This window comes from Euprymna scolopes, chromosome 23 (assembly GCF_053919585.1).
Source record: "Euprymna scolopes isolate OS-2025 chromosome 23, ASM5391958v1, whole genome shotgun sequence".
NCBI lineage: Eukaryota > Metazoa > Mollusca > Cephalopoda > Sepiida > Sepiolidae > Euprymna > Euprymna scolopes.
In genome coordinates, this window is record NC_136504.1 from 90,555,949 (window position 1) to 90,571,644 (window position 15,696).

The 15,696-nt window shown below is 35.4% G+C and overlaps 1 protein-coding gene across 4 annotated transcripts in view; it reads left to right on the plus strand.

Moving 5' to 3' along the window:
* Positions 1 to 15,696, plus strand: part of LOC145246048 (atrial natriuretic peptide receptor 1-like) — a 1,646,502-nt gene that overhangs the window by 1,506,272 nt on the left and 124,534 nt on the right. For all 4 annotated transcript variants that reach the window (XM_080107889.1, XM_080107890.1, XM_080107891.1 and 1 more), the window contains 2 exons: positions 844 to 1,009; positions 8,125 to 8,280. In XM_080107889.1, coding sequence (XP_079964015.1) covers positions 844 to 1,009; positions 8,125 to 8,280 — 322 coding nt within the window. The remainder of the gene's footprint in view (positions 1 to 843; positions 1,010 to 8,124; positions 8,281 to 15,696) is intronic.

A 15,696-nucleotide genomic window follows, 5' to 3' on the forward strand; every position in this document is an offset into this window, starting at 1 on the left:
TTCCTATTCCGGTCGTTTATTTTCACGAATCGCAAACTTATGGAACTCTCTTCCTACTGACTGTTTTCTCTCTGTCTTTAACTTTGGTCTTTTCAATAGGCATCTCCTATATTTGTAATATCAATAATTTCCCCCACCCCTTATCTGTGCCTGAACCTAAACGTAGATTCCATGAACAAAGCTTCTTTCTTAGAACTGCACACCTGTGGAACTTTATTCCATTTTCCTGTTTTCCAACTGACTACAATATGGTTGTCTTCAAGTCCAATGTGAACAAATTCTTGATGAGCCAATCCCTTAAATAATCCAATTTCCCAAATTGCTGCTACTAACGATGACTAAGACTTGTTCCTCTTGATCACTATACACTCATTAACCCTTATCCTTGAGTGGCCTCCAGGCCTTGATAAGTGCTGACTCCTTTGTAAAAAAATAAAAATAAAAAAAGAAAAAGTTCTTGTTAGCTACTTACATTAAGTGGCTCCGGTCCTGGATATGACCTTAAACTATATCTAGTGGTGAGGCCCCAGCTTGCAGGCTTTGGGGAGTGTGGAGCCACCCTTTAATTGCCATTGCTCCCAGGTCCACTCTGACCCGGAGTGGTAGTACCTGTTAGGGTCCCAACTATTGGTTAAATAGAAACCGACTTGAAAACAACAAATATATTCTTTTAACCTGAAAAGGGTTGATATGCTGTAAAACAAAAACAACCAACAAACTAAGTGGCTCCACGTCTTGTCTGAAGCAATTTTCATTAAAAATTTGTTTTGATCTTTAAATATGATGCAAATGCATGTTTCTGTATTTTTATGGCGGACTTTTTTCTTTTTTTGTTTTTAATAGGGGATGGCGTATCTGCATGGCAGTGACATTAGAAGCCACGGAAACTTGAAAAGCTCAAACTGTGTCATCGATAGTCGCTTTGTGCTCAAATTGACAGATTTTGGTTTGCATTCTTTACGCGGAACAGATTACACAGCCGAAAGGGATACTTACGCTTACTACCAGAGTGAGTATTTGCTTTCTTGCTATGTTTATTCACCTCCCATTCACATTACGTTTAACTTATTACTGTGTTTATTATATGATTATAAAACTTTGTGAACCTTGCTTGCATCTTGCCTTCTCCGATTGGGCGATTCCATATTTAAGAAAGCGATGACAGGTGAAGTTTATATATATATATATTTATATTTAAATAAAATGGATTAAGGAATTCCAATGAAAGAAAGATGTATATTTAAATAAGGGAGCAGCCACCAACAATGTGTATTTTTTTTAACATTATTTTATTATTCCGTGTCTTGGTTTTTCATTGAGAATTATGTTTGGATCATTGTAATAATGTTTTTAAGTCATTGAAATCGTTTTTACGCGCTTTTAAGACGTTCTGTGAAGCGTCCTCGTCAGAAATTATTTTCAAATGCGTTGGAGATGTAAAAATGGCAATTTTCGTAGTTCATTTGAAGTGTTTCCAAGGGGTGGAGGCTTGTAAGTGTATATTATTCATTGGCATGTTCAATTTTTATTGCTCTTTTATTAGGCTTGTCCAGGCCGCTGACCTGGTTGTAGTCACTCTCTCTTTCTGCTAGTGTTTTTTTCTTTTCCTTTAGGGTGGGGTAGTGTGTGTGTGTGTGTGCGCGCGCGTGTGTGCGTGTGTGTGCGTGTGTGTGTGTGTTTGCTTTTATTGGTTTGAGAATGTATATACTGTTTTATAGTATTATGAGGTTATTTTCTTCCTTAGGAAGGTGACTGTGATCCGAGGTCGTAAGTAATGTGTATGTGTGAGGAGGGGGTGGACCAGCTCTTCTGAAATAAGGGTAGGGGTGCTTTCATTCTATCCTTATATTTATTTTTTGGATTCTTGGATTTTAGTATTGTGATTTTTCGTTTTAGTGTTTTCGGGTATTCCTTATATTATGTTTGTTTAGAAAGAGGGGTGTATTTAAAATATGTATAGGGGATGTTTTAATGTTTCTATGTATTTGTCTCCCCATGTGGGTATGGCCAGACCCAGGATCGGTTCCTAGTGTGGGGGAGATTTTGTTCCCCAGAGGGAGGGGGCAATTGGAGGGGGTATAGGTATGGGAGGGGGATGATAGAAGGGATGATAGTTGTTTCACATATATATAAAATCATCAACACCACAACTCATCAGTGTGGCTATACTAGCACTTTTCCTAGTTGTGGATTGAACCTAAAGCATTGATAATCTGCAGTTCTAACCACTGGATGATGGATCGGTGCCCGTAAACGACCTCATCAAATGTCCATTAAATAAACATTCGCCCATCGCTTTTACAGTGCTCGAGCTGCTAATTTGTTTACAAACAGTGAACAATCAAGTAGGCAAACACACACACACACACACACACACACACACACACACACACACACACATATGCTTGCTTAATTCAAGCAGGCACACACATAACATATATTCCTGTTTGATTGCTGGAATCTTGTCTTGGTTCAGTCTTTTAAAAAAGAGATGACAGGTGAATTATATATGCGTATGTGCGTGGTGCCTAAGATGTTAAGGGGGGGCGGAGAGTTGTATGTTTTGGTTTCGATTGTAACTGACAACATTCATGTCATATACATATGTTTTTTTTAGTTTTGACCTCACTACTATATATCAGGTTCAATATAATAGTTGATACATAATTGTCTCTATATAATAATAAATACGTAATCTGCATGAATTAAAACATATTTAAGCGTATCTTATGACCAGGCAATGCCGGCCAGTCTGCTAGTTTGTGTATAAATCTACGGCAGTCGTAAATAACAGGCAGCATGTTTGTGATCGTGAAGTTCGCCCCTGCGACATATATCACTTACACGATATGTTTTTCACATTTATCGTGTCTTCCCATCAAAGTGGCAGAATTAATTGTACGTGATTCAGCTGAGTGAAAGCAAGAAGAGAATCTAGCGAATTTGATCCTCCCTACAAACAACGGATCAGCTGAGGAATACGAGGTGTTTATCTAAGAAGCACATATTCCTCTTCTCTCTTTCTCTCTCTCTCTCTCTCTCTCTCTCTTTCTCACTCACTGCTCCTCTCTTGAAGATTTTCTGAATCTTGAGAAAATTATCATGCACGAATCGCTCTGATCTGCTAAGCAGGGCTTATCAAAGCCCGGGATCCACTTGAGGTCAAGAGTTAGAGATTATCAGTCAGACAATCATCGCCATCACAAGAAAATTGAAAAAAAGATATGTAGTATGACCGAAAGATAACTGAAGAGGAATTGATTATCTAAGAGGACGATCAACAAATATTTATTTACATTAGACTTGATGACGATTTTATAGTTCGTTAGGAAGTAGTTCTGTGGTATTTTCTTCCACAGATAGAATATTTCAAGTAAATAAATTTCGTTCATGAAGTTAGATTTAGATTTTTGTAGAGAGAGACAGAGAGAGAGATTTTGCTGTAGTTGTAACTAGGCGATGTTTTCTGTGAGAAGGATGTTGTAGGAGAGGAGAAAAATTGGAGATATATTTTGTACTCTGTCAATTTATTAATAATATTATTTAAACGTTTGATTTGTTCGGGAGATGGTGTTTTATACTTTCTTGTAGTCATAGTAAATTTTAAAAAATTTTATTTTAATTTCCTTATCAATGCTTAGCAAATAATTCCTCAATGCCTCCGTTCAGTCTCAAGAGAGAATGGAAACCACTGTAAAGATAACTGCATGTGTAATTGTGAGGCAAGGGTTACGCAATCACCAACCACCCATCTCCTGAATCGGCACTACTTGAGTCCAGGGGCAAGGAGATGTCCAGGATGACTAGAAACAATGCCCGCATAAGCAGGGAGTACATACAGCACCTCGAATTCCTAAATGGTTACTCATTTTAGTATTGACCAGGGTCAACGTTGCTTAATTCTCGTGATCTAACATAAACCACTGTTAACGTGATTATGTCATCCCAAATAGTTCATACTTCTTTCAGGAATTCTTTCAGTTCATCTGAAGAGAGTCCACACTATCAAGGAAGCGGTAGATGTCTTCAATATGTTGAGTTAAGATTTTCCAAATGTTTGGTAGGCATATTATAAGTCCGTAGGTGCATAAGATTGTTCCCTTTCCAACGTCTGTTTAACTTTGTAGTTCTTGCTCCAATCATCTATTCTAGTATATCTGTTCTGCATATACATCACCCTAGGTTTTTGCTTGTCTTTCTGTTGTGATTGTTCCCATATTTTGCCCTAGAAGTGTCTAGCTTCTCTGGAATATACGATATGTAATGTAAGAAATTATTAACCCAGAGTAGTCTAAATGCTATCAAAGGCAAAATAAGTTACTCTGTTGTAATTAGGTACTCAAAAATTAGTACAAACTTGTTTGTGTGAATTCTGTAGAGTTCCATGTAGACAAAAATAATTAAGTAAAAAGGAAAAAAAACTGTTTTTTCGCTTTATATGCTTGTGATATCGTCACATAACTTGCAAATGAGATGCTTCCGATTGGATATAAAAGGCCTGATTTTGCAGAGACCAGGTGGATTTTGATTTGGATGTCAGAGTAACAAGTGTTGTCAGCAGTGCATCGTGTTCTAGCATTGAGTTTTGACAGCAAAGTGTCGAGATTTGAAGTAACGAGTTTTTGGCAGCAATGTGTCGACCAAGTGTTTTAGATCTTTTTTAAATGGTGGTTGATGATTTTATTTGGTAAATGTTACCTTACGCTACAACAGAACTCTGACCATCTAATTTTTATTTTTTTTATTTTTTTATTTATTTTTTTTTAGGACTATTCGAGGTTGCTGACAACAAATGTGATAATTAAACCCGTCGCAAATTTACCGTTTGCATAGTATTCACCCCTGGACGCTAGGAATATTTTGCGTCATTTCACTGCCTTCATTTATGCTACAACACCCCACTCCACGCCCCTTCAAATGTAAACACAGAGTTTTTGTGAAATGTTAAACGGTACTTCTGCTCACTAAATGCCGACGCGTTTCTTATGGAAAAACGATTAATTAAACTGCAGAAGCACCTGTTAACCTACACAAGTTCTATAATTAATTACCCCCCCCCCCAAAAAAAAGAACGAAAAACATAAAAAATGTGTTTTTGTAAACCGCTCGAGAAAACTTAATTTTTTAGATCAAAAACTATGTTAACAACACAAAAAATGAACCACATTTTTTAAAAACTTATTTCAAATGCATGCTAATGATACCTCTGTGATGTGACAAGTCATTTTACGACGCGCGCATGAACACATCATATAAGAAAACACTATCGTGCGCTTGCATGTAACATAAATGAAGGTAGTGAAATGGCGCAAAATAGTCCCAGGATCGAGAGGGTTAATACTATGCAAATGGTAAATTTGCACTAGGTTTGATTATCAGATTCGTAACCCCTAAAAAGCAAATTAGAGTGATCAATGTTCTGATGTAAAGTAACATTTACCTTTTATTTATTTGGATCGTTCAGACTAATGTTATCTTTTTAGAACCATTAGAGAATAACAGCCGAGACGAGAACGGTAGTTTGAATGATAAAAACACAAGTCATCATCCTATCATGAAATTGTCTGGCGATTGAGATAAATTCGTCAGCACATGCAAATTTGGCCATTATCTTCCATAGACCTGCCCGGTTTAGAGTTTCAAAGGCCTTTTTCAGATCAACGAATGTTATGTAAAAGTCCTGCTATTGTCCCTGAGATTTTTTTCACATCACGTAACAAGTCCCTTTACTACGCACGTGCATCATGTAACAAAATACTATCACGCACTTGCACGTAGCATAAACAAAGGTGGCGGAATAGCGCAAAATATTCCAAGGGTCCAGGGGATTAATACTATGCAAACGATAAATTTGAGACAGGTTCCATTATTGGATTCATTTCAGTGACTTCATTTACCGTTTATTTATTTGGATCGTTCAGACTACTGTTATCTTTTTAGAACCATTAGAGAATAACAGCTGAGACGAGAGCAGTAGTTTGAAGTATGCAAATGATGCAGAGAATCCAAGTATTTTATCATAGCCAGATGTATTTTGCTTTGATCTTTTTAAGATCGTCCTGAAGGTTTCTTTGTTACTTTCTGTTTCTGTCCTTTTTTACATTTTCTGAAAATTTTTCATGTTTTTCAGCAACATAGCATTTCTGTTGTAGTCTTGCCCATATTGTGCTCCAGAGGTGTCTAGTTTTTCTGAAACCTGATGGTTTGTTTTTGTTTTCCCTTCCTTTACATTATTCACAAGGTGTTGCCTGGTTTGTACTAATCAGATTTGTATCTATATATATATAGTCTCATATTTTTCGTGTTTCTTAGATAGCCCTTTTTCCTATCGTATTCTGATAGTATTACTACGACAGCAAGATGCGAATGAAGCGCATACATTCGCATCTTGCTGTCGTAGTAATACTTCCTTGGTAGAAATCAAAAAGCAAAAAAAAAAAATGTCAAAAATATTAATTTTTTCTTAATTTGATCTGAGAATAAACATAAGTTCGACATAATCATGTTGACACACGAATTCTCGCCAAAACACCAAAAATTAAGCAACATCGAGCCTGGCCAGTACCAGATGGGTGACCATTTGGGAAAGCGAGGTGCTGTATGTACCGCCAGGTAAAATACCAGGTTGGGAAACTAGTGCAGTCTATTCTTTTCTCAAGGGTAGATGGGCATCTCTTAAGCCGTGGTAGGCAACCCATCTAGTGATGGCGTCACAACTAAAAATACTCTTGATAGCCCTGGCGAAGCATCAAGTATTCAGCTACGGACAAGATTTAAATTAAACTAATAACTTATGTAGAGAGTTCAATCTCAGCTGCGGCCGCATGTTACATTTAAAAAAAATTTTTTTTATAAGTTCAGTGGCAGCAACAGATTGTCATCCTTGAATGATTGGTGACAACAAATTTTACCAGATCTTCTATACGTTCCATAACTATTGATAATCATTTTAATTCCATTTGCATTTTTGTGACATCCTTTTTTTATTGATTGCTGTGATAACAGCTGTTTTATTTTTGCATTTGGGTGGCAACAAGCCTCCTCCAGAATTATAGCAATATTTATGCCCTTCCAGGCCTGGATATTACTCATCAATCTATTTTTCCATCTTCCTGAATTTCTTCAACTATTTTCTTGCTCTCAAATTCAAGAGTTTTCGTAATAGTTTAGCACTTTTTACCGGTATTGTGCTTCATTTGATTCCAATTTTACTTAGCTTTTACAGGTTTTTTTTTAAATGCTGCAAATGCTTCTGTTATGGGTTATTACAGAAATAATCTTGACGTTCCATATTTCCTTTCGTTCTTTGGCAAGCTTCGTGAATTTGCTTGTTTTGTATTTTTGTTTCTCGTGAATTGCGATGGGGAAAGCTACAATTTAGTAGTTTCTTTTTTTTATTGTTGATTATTATGACGCTTGATCTCTTCATGTGAGCATGTTTGTCGATTTATAGTTTCAATATCTCGATTTATTTTACTCTGATAGCTTCATTTTACATCTATATTATTTGTCTGCATGTCAAAAAATGCAGATGTTTGCATATTCTGGTTTCGTCCCCCATACAGTAGCATCTGTTTTTTTTTTTTAATTCTTTGGATCAGTTTGCTGTATTTATGTCTTTTTTTTTAATCCAACAAGACATATGTTCACGCGAACGTAAGGAGCTACTATTTTGAATCATTGTTAACAGGAGACCGGGGAATTGAGCAGTGTCATGACTGTTCACATTACATTTAAACTTCTAAAGGTTAGTAAAGTCAGAGAAGCCGGAAACAGCGAGGGAATTTCAAAGTATAGCAGTTCAAGAGAAGAAACTGTTGGAGTAGAATGCTTTCTGACATGTAGAGATCTCAATAGTGAAACGGGGAGATTTTACTACTTGTAAGGTTAGTTGAAAGTATGTATGTCGAGGGGGCACAAGTGCTAGGAGTACATCAGAGAGCATTTCATTAAAATACTTGTGGTTTACTGTTTCGTCTCTTTGACCACAGAGTTTACATTTGTTGTTTACTTTGGTTTTTCTTATGTTGACTTTTATTGTTAGGACATCATTATTATCACTGTCGGCATTATTAATGAATTATTTCTAATAGTTGGCATGTAAATTATTATGATTACTTTCAGGGTTATTATGGACCGCCCCCGAATTGCTTAGGATGCAAAACACACCACCAGAAGGAACTCAAAAAGGTGATGTTTACAGCTGGAGTATTATAAGCCAGGAAATTATTTACAGAAATGGGGTCTTCTACACGGCTAGCAACGAAATGAGTCCGCGAGGTAAGACCAAAGATGTCACTTGTTTATTTTCTTACAGCTTTTTTTTATGTACTGTCTTTTTTATTCTATAAAATATTGCAGTGTATAGGTATGTACGTTGTAATGAGACCATCGTTCCAGGTATTACTTCTTTCTTTGGGAGAGGTAGTACAGTATCCATTCTGTTGTAATTAGTGATGGGACGATCCCCATATATGTTCTGATTCCGATGTAATTACCGATTCCAATTCCGATTCTTTATAAATCTCTAAATATTTAACTATAGAGTTGTTACTTACTACCATTTAAAAAACATTTTCTCAAAAGTAAAAATACACTTCTGCAGAGATGATCCGTAGATTTTAGTATTACTGGTAGTTTAAAATCAATAAATATTGTTTATTATTAGTAGCAGCAGTGGGAGATTTTGTTTTAAACGAAATCAAATAAAGAAAATTAAAAAAGTCGTTTTGGGCATCGAAATATAGGCACTAAATTTTCTGATTCCAATACTGATTCTGATACCCTGAAAAGTTCTGATTTTTCTGATTCCAGGTTTTGAATTAGATAAATCGCCCCAACGCTAGTTGTAATAAAATCATCCTTCCAGGTATTACCTCCTCTTTCGAGAGGGATAGCCTAGTAGCCGTATTGTTGTAATGATATCATTCTTAAAGGGGTAGTGTAGTGTGTAGTATATGTTCTGTTGTAATGAAACCATCCTACTAGATTTGTTCGTGATTAAAGGATACTTTAATTTTACATCCAAATTTGACCCCCAAAATGGGCAAGGAATATGGGCCTACCTTAAAGATGGCTTTCCATGTGGTAAGGACATCTCCAGAGAAGACCCTAAATTGCCTTATATGTGCTCCCGGGTAACACTTGCTCACACCACCACGTTTATATTTGCCCGTTATCATTCCCACAACAAAGGAGTAACTATATTTAAAAGCGTCTCATCCATCAGCTTGTGGGGACTTCAATGTTTACAATGTTAAATGGCTTGCCCACACACAAAAAAAAAAACGGATGATGAAGAGAAGTTATGTCATGATTTCTCCATTGCTTATGATTAGGGCTAGGACAACAGCATATTCTTTTCCTTTCTTTGACTCGGGTGTATATCAATTGATATCTCATATGTTTTTATGTAGAGTGATGTGGTTTTCAGTTGATTGTGGCTGTGTCGGATATATACTTGAGAGTAAAAACAATGTCACAGCCTTACTTATGACCTAACACGGATTGTTCACAAGCCCACCCATGTGCCTGACACTGACTGCCAGTATGCAAATCTCCTAGACCTTTTTCTTAGAACTTGCTCAGAGCTGTACTCATCCTCCGTTCTGTCTCCACTAGGATCTTCCGACCACTCGGTTTTCTCAGTTATAATAAAACAAAATGTGATAAGTCCTCAGATGTACCTATCCATCGTACAGTATATCGATACTGTGTCTGTACATTTATGTCAGATTTATCTCAGCATTTCATGTTTAAAATGTTCTCTTATAGTATCAGAGCTAACTGAATGCCGGTATAGCCCCCATCATTTTAGAAAAGAGTGTATTATCTGTTCTGCTTTGAGAGCATTCCTTCAGATATCACTTCTTTGAAGAAGGCAATGAGGTATACGTTCACTAATCAGAATACTGTGCTCCAAACGTAACAAAAATATTTGCTACTATGCATAATCGAATCAAATATATGTTGTACTGAGATCATCGTTCCGGGTATTACCTCCTACTTTGGGAGGAATAGTGTAGTATATGTTCTCTTGTAATCAGACCATCCTCTCAGGTATTACCTCTTCGGTTGGGACGGTAATGCAGTAACTGTTCTGTTGTAATGAAACCATTCTTCCAAATATTCTCTCATCTTTATTTTGAAAGAGGTGGTAGTATCTGTTGTGCTACGAGAGCATCCTCCAGATATTACCTGTAGAGAGAGACTATGCAGTCTATGTTCGCTAATCAGGATATGATGGCGCCAGGCTAGCAAAATATTTCCGGGCATGTATTAGTACAGTATAATTTATGAGTGTTAAACGTGTTGTGATATGCAATTCGTCCTCAGCATATTTATAGCAGTACATTTATGACTGAAATTTGGTTTATTTTCTTTGATTGTAGAAAGGATTGTAAACTAAATGAATGATCACATGGGATCGATTTTTTTGATAAGGAAGAAGTGATCAGCTTATACCCTGATTATTTGAAAACAATTAAAAATCTTAGGGATCTTTTGCTGTTTTTCTTTTACTTTTTTCTTTTCTCTTTTCCTTTACTTCCATCTTTCGTTTCTTTTCATTCCTTTTCTTTTCATTTCATTCCCTTTTTCTTTTTTCTTTCCTTTGCTTTTTCTTTTTTCCCCTTTTTCTATTTCATTTTCGTTTACTTTTCTTTTCATTTTTTTCTTATCTCTTTTCTTTTCACGTTTTTCTGTTTTTCTTTTCACGTTTTTCTGTTTTTCTTTTTCGTTTTTCTATTTTTCTTTTCGTTTTCGTTTTGTGTTTTTATTTTTTCGGTTTCTTGTTTTTTTCTTTTTTGTTTTTCTGCTTTTTTGTTTTTCGTTTTTCTATTTTCTTTTTCGATTTTCTGTTTTCTTTTTCGTTTTTCGTTTTTCTGTTTTCTTTTTCTTTTTTCTGTTTTTCTTTTTCGTTTTTCTGTTTTTCTTTTTCGTTTTTCTGTTTTTCTTTTTCGTTTTTCTGTTTTTCTTTTTCGATTTTCTGTTTTTCTTTTTCGATTTTTTCTGTTTTTCTTTTTCGATTTTCTGTTTTTCGTTTTTCTGTTTTTCTTTTTCGTTTTTCTGTTTTTCTTTTTCGTTTTTCTGTTTTTCTTTTTCGTTTTTCTGTTTTTCTTTTTCGTTTTTCTGTTTTTCTTTTTCGTTTTTCTGTTTTCTTTTCCGTTTTTCTGTTTTTCTTTTTTCGTTTTTCTTTCCTTTTTTGTGTTTTCTTTTTCGTTTTTCTGCTTTCTTTTTTGTTTTCTTATGTTTTTTTTCGTTTTTCCTTTTTTCGTTTTTCTGTTGCCTTTTTCGTTTTTCTGTTTTTTTCTTGCTTTTTCTTTTCGCTTTTTCTCTTTGTTCTTTTTCTCTTTGTTCTTTTTCATTTTTCTTTTCCTTTTTTCTTTTCCTTTTTTCTTTTCCTTTTTTCTTTTCCTTTTTTCTTTTCCTTTTTTCTTTTCCTTTTTTCTTTTCCTCTTTTTCTTTTCCTCTTTTTCTTTTCCTCTTTTTCCTTTTTCTTTTCCTTTTTTCTTTATTATATTTACTTATTCATTATCTTTTCTTATTCCTTCATCTTTTTTCTTTTCTTTCTCCCGTTTTTTCTTTTCTTTTTTTATCGTGTTTTCTTTCTGGTTTTATTTTCATCGGAAAGAATATTCTTCTCTTGTGAAGTGTACCATTTTCGATTGTACTTGTCAAATATTTTATTATCCTTGTTTACTTTTAAGACAACACGACTCCTCAAAATCAAGAAAAACACATCTTTTTAAACAAAAACTAAGCTCTAAAAGTACGGATGTCCACTGCGGAAACAATCCCAGGTTTGGTATCGAGCAAATATTTGAAATACCGCATACGTCTGACATCACCGACAAAATAATTTCCTTGCTCTTCAAATAAAAATTCTTGGGAATTGAACTTCATTTTGTATCTCCTAAAAAAAAAAAAAATAAAAAAAAATAAATAAATAAAAAACACAGATGACATAACGTTGTAAAAACAGCAGCTAGGTTGTTTTATTTAACGGCACATCAACCCCTTTTTATCATAAGACATTCGTAGACATCAGTGATTTTGGTAATAATTTTTAATACTTTAATTCAATTAAAATATTTTAAATTTGTTTTTTAACATTTGAATCATCAATAATCTTATCTATGTTAAACCGATTACATAGTTTGCATTAGGCATGAGTCCGAGTGGCATAAGAGCCAGTTTATGAGGTCATAAGAGTCGTTCTCTAATTATAAATGAAACGGTTTAGTAAAACTTATTGCAAAATATTTTTCTTTTAAATTAGGGGCATCTAATAGTTTGGTCCTATTCAGAAATGTAAGTACGAGCGTATACGTAGTTTAACAATTAATACAACGAAAGAAGTTAGCACGAGATATAACTGTTTTTATTTTAATAAAACGAAAATTTGAATTATTAGTTCAATTTTATGTGAATGCAATAGCTGTTGTGGTAGTAAGGTTCCCTTCTTATAACTCTGAAGCTGAGAAGAGTTATTGCCCTTAGTTATTATCGTAATGGTGTCTGATAAATATAGCGCCCATCTTATCCATTTATTATCGAAGCCATCCTATCCGATGAATCCCATGACATAACAGCAACAAATCCAATACACATATTTTTTTCAAAATGGACGCGTATTTAAACATGTTTCATGTTTTGTATTGAAGTTTGACACATCTTCCTGTCGATAATCTTTGATATGTCAGACTGAAATTTCTGTGCAGTTCCAAGATTCGTCAGAGACAAATAATAATCGGTCACACCTAGTTTTCTGAAAAGATTGTCAATTCCTCTCGACTTACCATAATGTACTCATCTGTAATTTCTTTGATTATCAAAATAGTGATAACTAACTAAAAAAAAACAAAAAAAAAACGAGTCCGTGGCATTCTAGAGTTTCGATATTATTAGGGTGGTGCAAAAAATGATGTTTTTTGACATGAAGTTGAATGTCAAAAACGGTATTATTTTCGCCCCAACCTAATATCTGTAAGATATCTGACGTAGAAAAACATAAATGCTAAAATGACAACGATTTTCAACCTTTCACTGCCTTTTTGGACAGACTGTCTAAGTAATATATAGTCTTGGGACGATTAATGGAAATCGGAAAAATCGGAACTTTTGATGGTATCGGAATTGGAAAAAATTGTGTCCATTTCCGATTGCTAAAACGATTCTTTTAATTGTATTTTTCATTTAATTTTGTTTAAAGCAAAATCTTCCACTGCTGGTAGTAATGATAAAATAATAAATAATTGATTTTAAACTACAAGTAAAACTACAATCTTTACATCATTCCTCCACAATTGTGTTTTTACGTTTGAAAAAAATATCTGCACATTTAACGTGTTTTTACAATAATTGTAATAACGATTCTATAGTTAAATACGAGCGGCGTGCAATAAGTAATGTCCCTGACCCACTTCCAGTTGTCTGATCTAGCTGAAATTTTGCATGTGCAATGATTTATATCTCTAGGGATTATGTGGCAAATTACAGCTCTGAACTTATTGTGGTTTCTGTTTTACAGGTGTTTGAACTGAGTCAGGTGTGAAATGGAGCCTGGTGAATGTCAAGCAGTGATCCAGTTTTTGTATTTGAAAGGACGCACACCGCAGGTGACTTTTGATGAAAAGAAAGAAACTCATGATGATAATGCCCCACTATATGACCTTGTAAAATGCTGGCATCGTGAATTCAAACATGGCCGGAAGTCTGTAGAAACAGCTCCCAGACCTGGTCACCCCCCCCTTCTGCCATTGATGAGGCATCTGTCCGTCAAGTTGAGGCTGCCATTTTGGAAGATCGGCGCATTACTATTCGCCAAATAGCCCAAGATGTCAAGATTAGTACAGTTCAGTTCTGTGGAAACTATCATTCATGACAATTTGAATATGCATAAAGTGTCTGCTAGATGGATTCCCAGATTGCTCACACCATTCCAGAAGCGAGAACGCGTCGAGTGCTCGAGGATGAATTTGGAGATGTGCCAAGAAGATGAGTCAAAGTTTTTCAAAAGACTGATTACACAGGATCAAATCTGCGTCTATCACTATGGTCCAGAGACAAAAGTCCAGTCAATGCAGTGGAAGCACTTGGACTCACCACCTCCAAAGAAGGCAAGGGTGCAGCCCTCCACTGGCAAGGTCATGGTCACAGTCTTCTGGGACCAGGACGGAATAGTGATTACAGATTTCCTGGCAAAGGGTACCACAATTACAGGAGCCTATCATGCTTCACTTTTGAGGAAATTAAGGAAAGCTATCAAAATCAAGAGGCAGGGAAAGATCAGCAAAGGTACCCTCCCCCTGCAGGACAATGCTCCGGTCCACAACTCGCATGTCGCCAGATCAGAAGCACGGGTGTGTGGTTATGAGATCCTCCCCCATCCTTCCTACTCTCCTGTCTTTGCACCCTCTGACTTTCATCTCTTCCCAGCCATGAAGTTGTTTTTGAAAGGAAAGCGTTTCCCAGATGATGCAGCCTTGATTTCTATAGTCACGTCGTGGTTGGAGGACCAACCTGGGGTGTTCTACAAAACGGTCTCCAGAGCTCCATAAAACGATGGGAGAAATGCATAACTCTGAGTGGTTCCTATGTAGAGAAAGACTAATAACTGTGCCAAGTTTCGTTGCTCTACTACTATGGGAAGGCGGTCATGGGCATTACTTATTGCACGCCCCTCGTATCAAGAGATTTATAAAGAAGCGAAATCGATATCGATTATTGTATCTGAATCCAAAATTTAGTACAGAATCGGCAATTGTATCGGAATCGGGAAAAATATTTAAATCCTCCCAACACTGGTAATAGTAAGTTATATATGTGCAATATTTTTCTTATTTTTTAGTGTGCGATCAATTTGTTTTGATTGACTCCGGAAAGGCGAAGATGGTAAAAATTTGCCCGCAGCCTTGAACTAAAGTAAGGCAGCAAAATAAGATATTAAATGTCCCCGACTTAATAAGATTTATTTGTTCATTTATGTATCGGGCCGATCATTGTATTCCTATTAAGTTTCATCACCGCATATGATGTTGGAATTTTATTCTTTCTATTCTATTCGAGAAACAACCAGGGTTTTCTCAAAAAAAAAAATTTAAAAAAAAAAAACACTTATTGTCTGTCAGCAAGACTATTTTTTGATGTTGTCTTCATCACATACGATATCAAATGCGATCCTTATCAACCTTTAAAGGTCAATACGACAATCTAACGTTATTAAACGCTATATATTTATTGATCATAAACTATTTCTTTTGAGCTATATAAAGTAACAATATAAGAGTAGTGTAATAGCTTCGAAGTACATTTATTGTGCGATTCGAGATAAATTAATTGCCTAAAGGAGAATCCCTGAATGCCTAATGGAGAGAACTTGAATGCCTACTAGGCACTATCATTTAATGTCTAAAGTCTCTACGTACATGTGTTTGTCAGAGCAACTTGTCCTAAGGCTATTGCCCCCTACAAGTTACTTCTGACTAAAATAACTAAAAATATCATAATACTTGCAACTCAAATAAGATCCATGTGACATTTATTGGGTGGATTTTGATCAATATTTTGCTTCATTTTCGAGTTTGGGGCGATTATCGAGACTTCAAAGAGAACAATCACATACCAGCCATATTGTTATCGTTCTAATATAGCATCTCAGCACTATTTATGTTTCAAACTTTAAAAAACACTTAA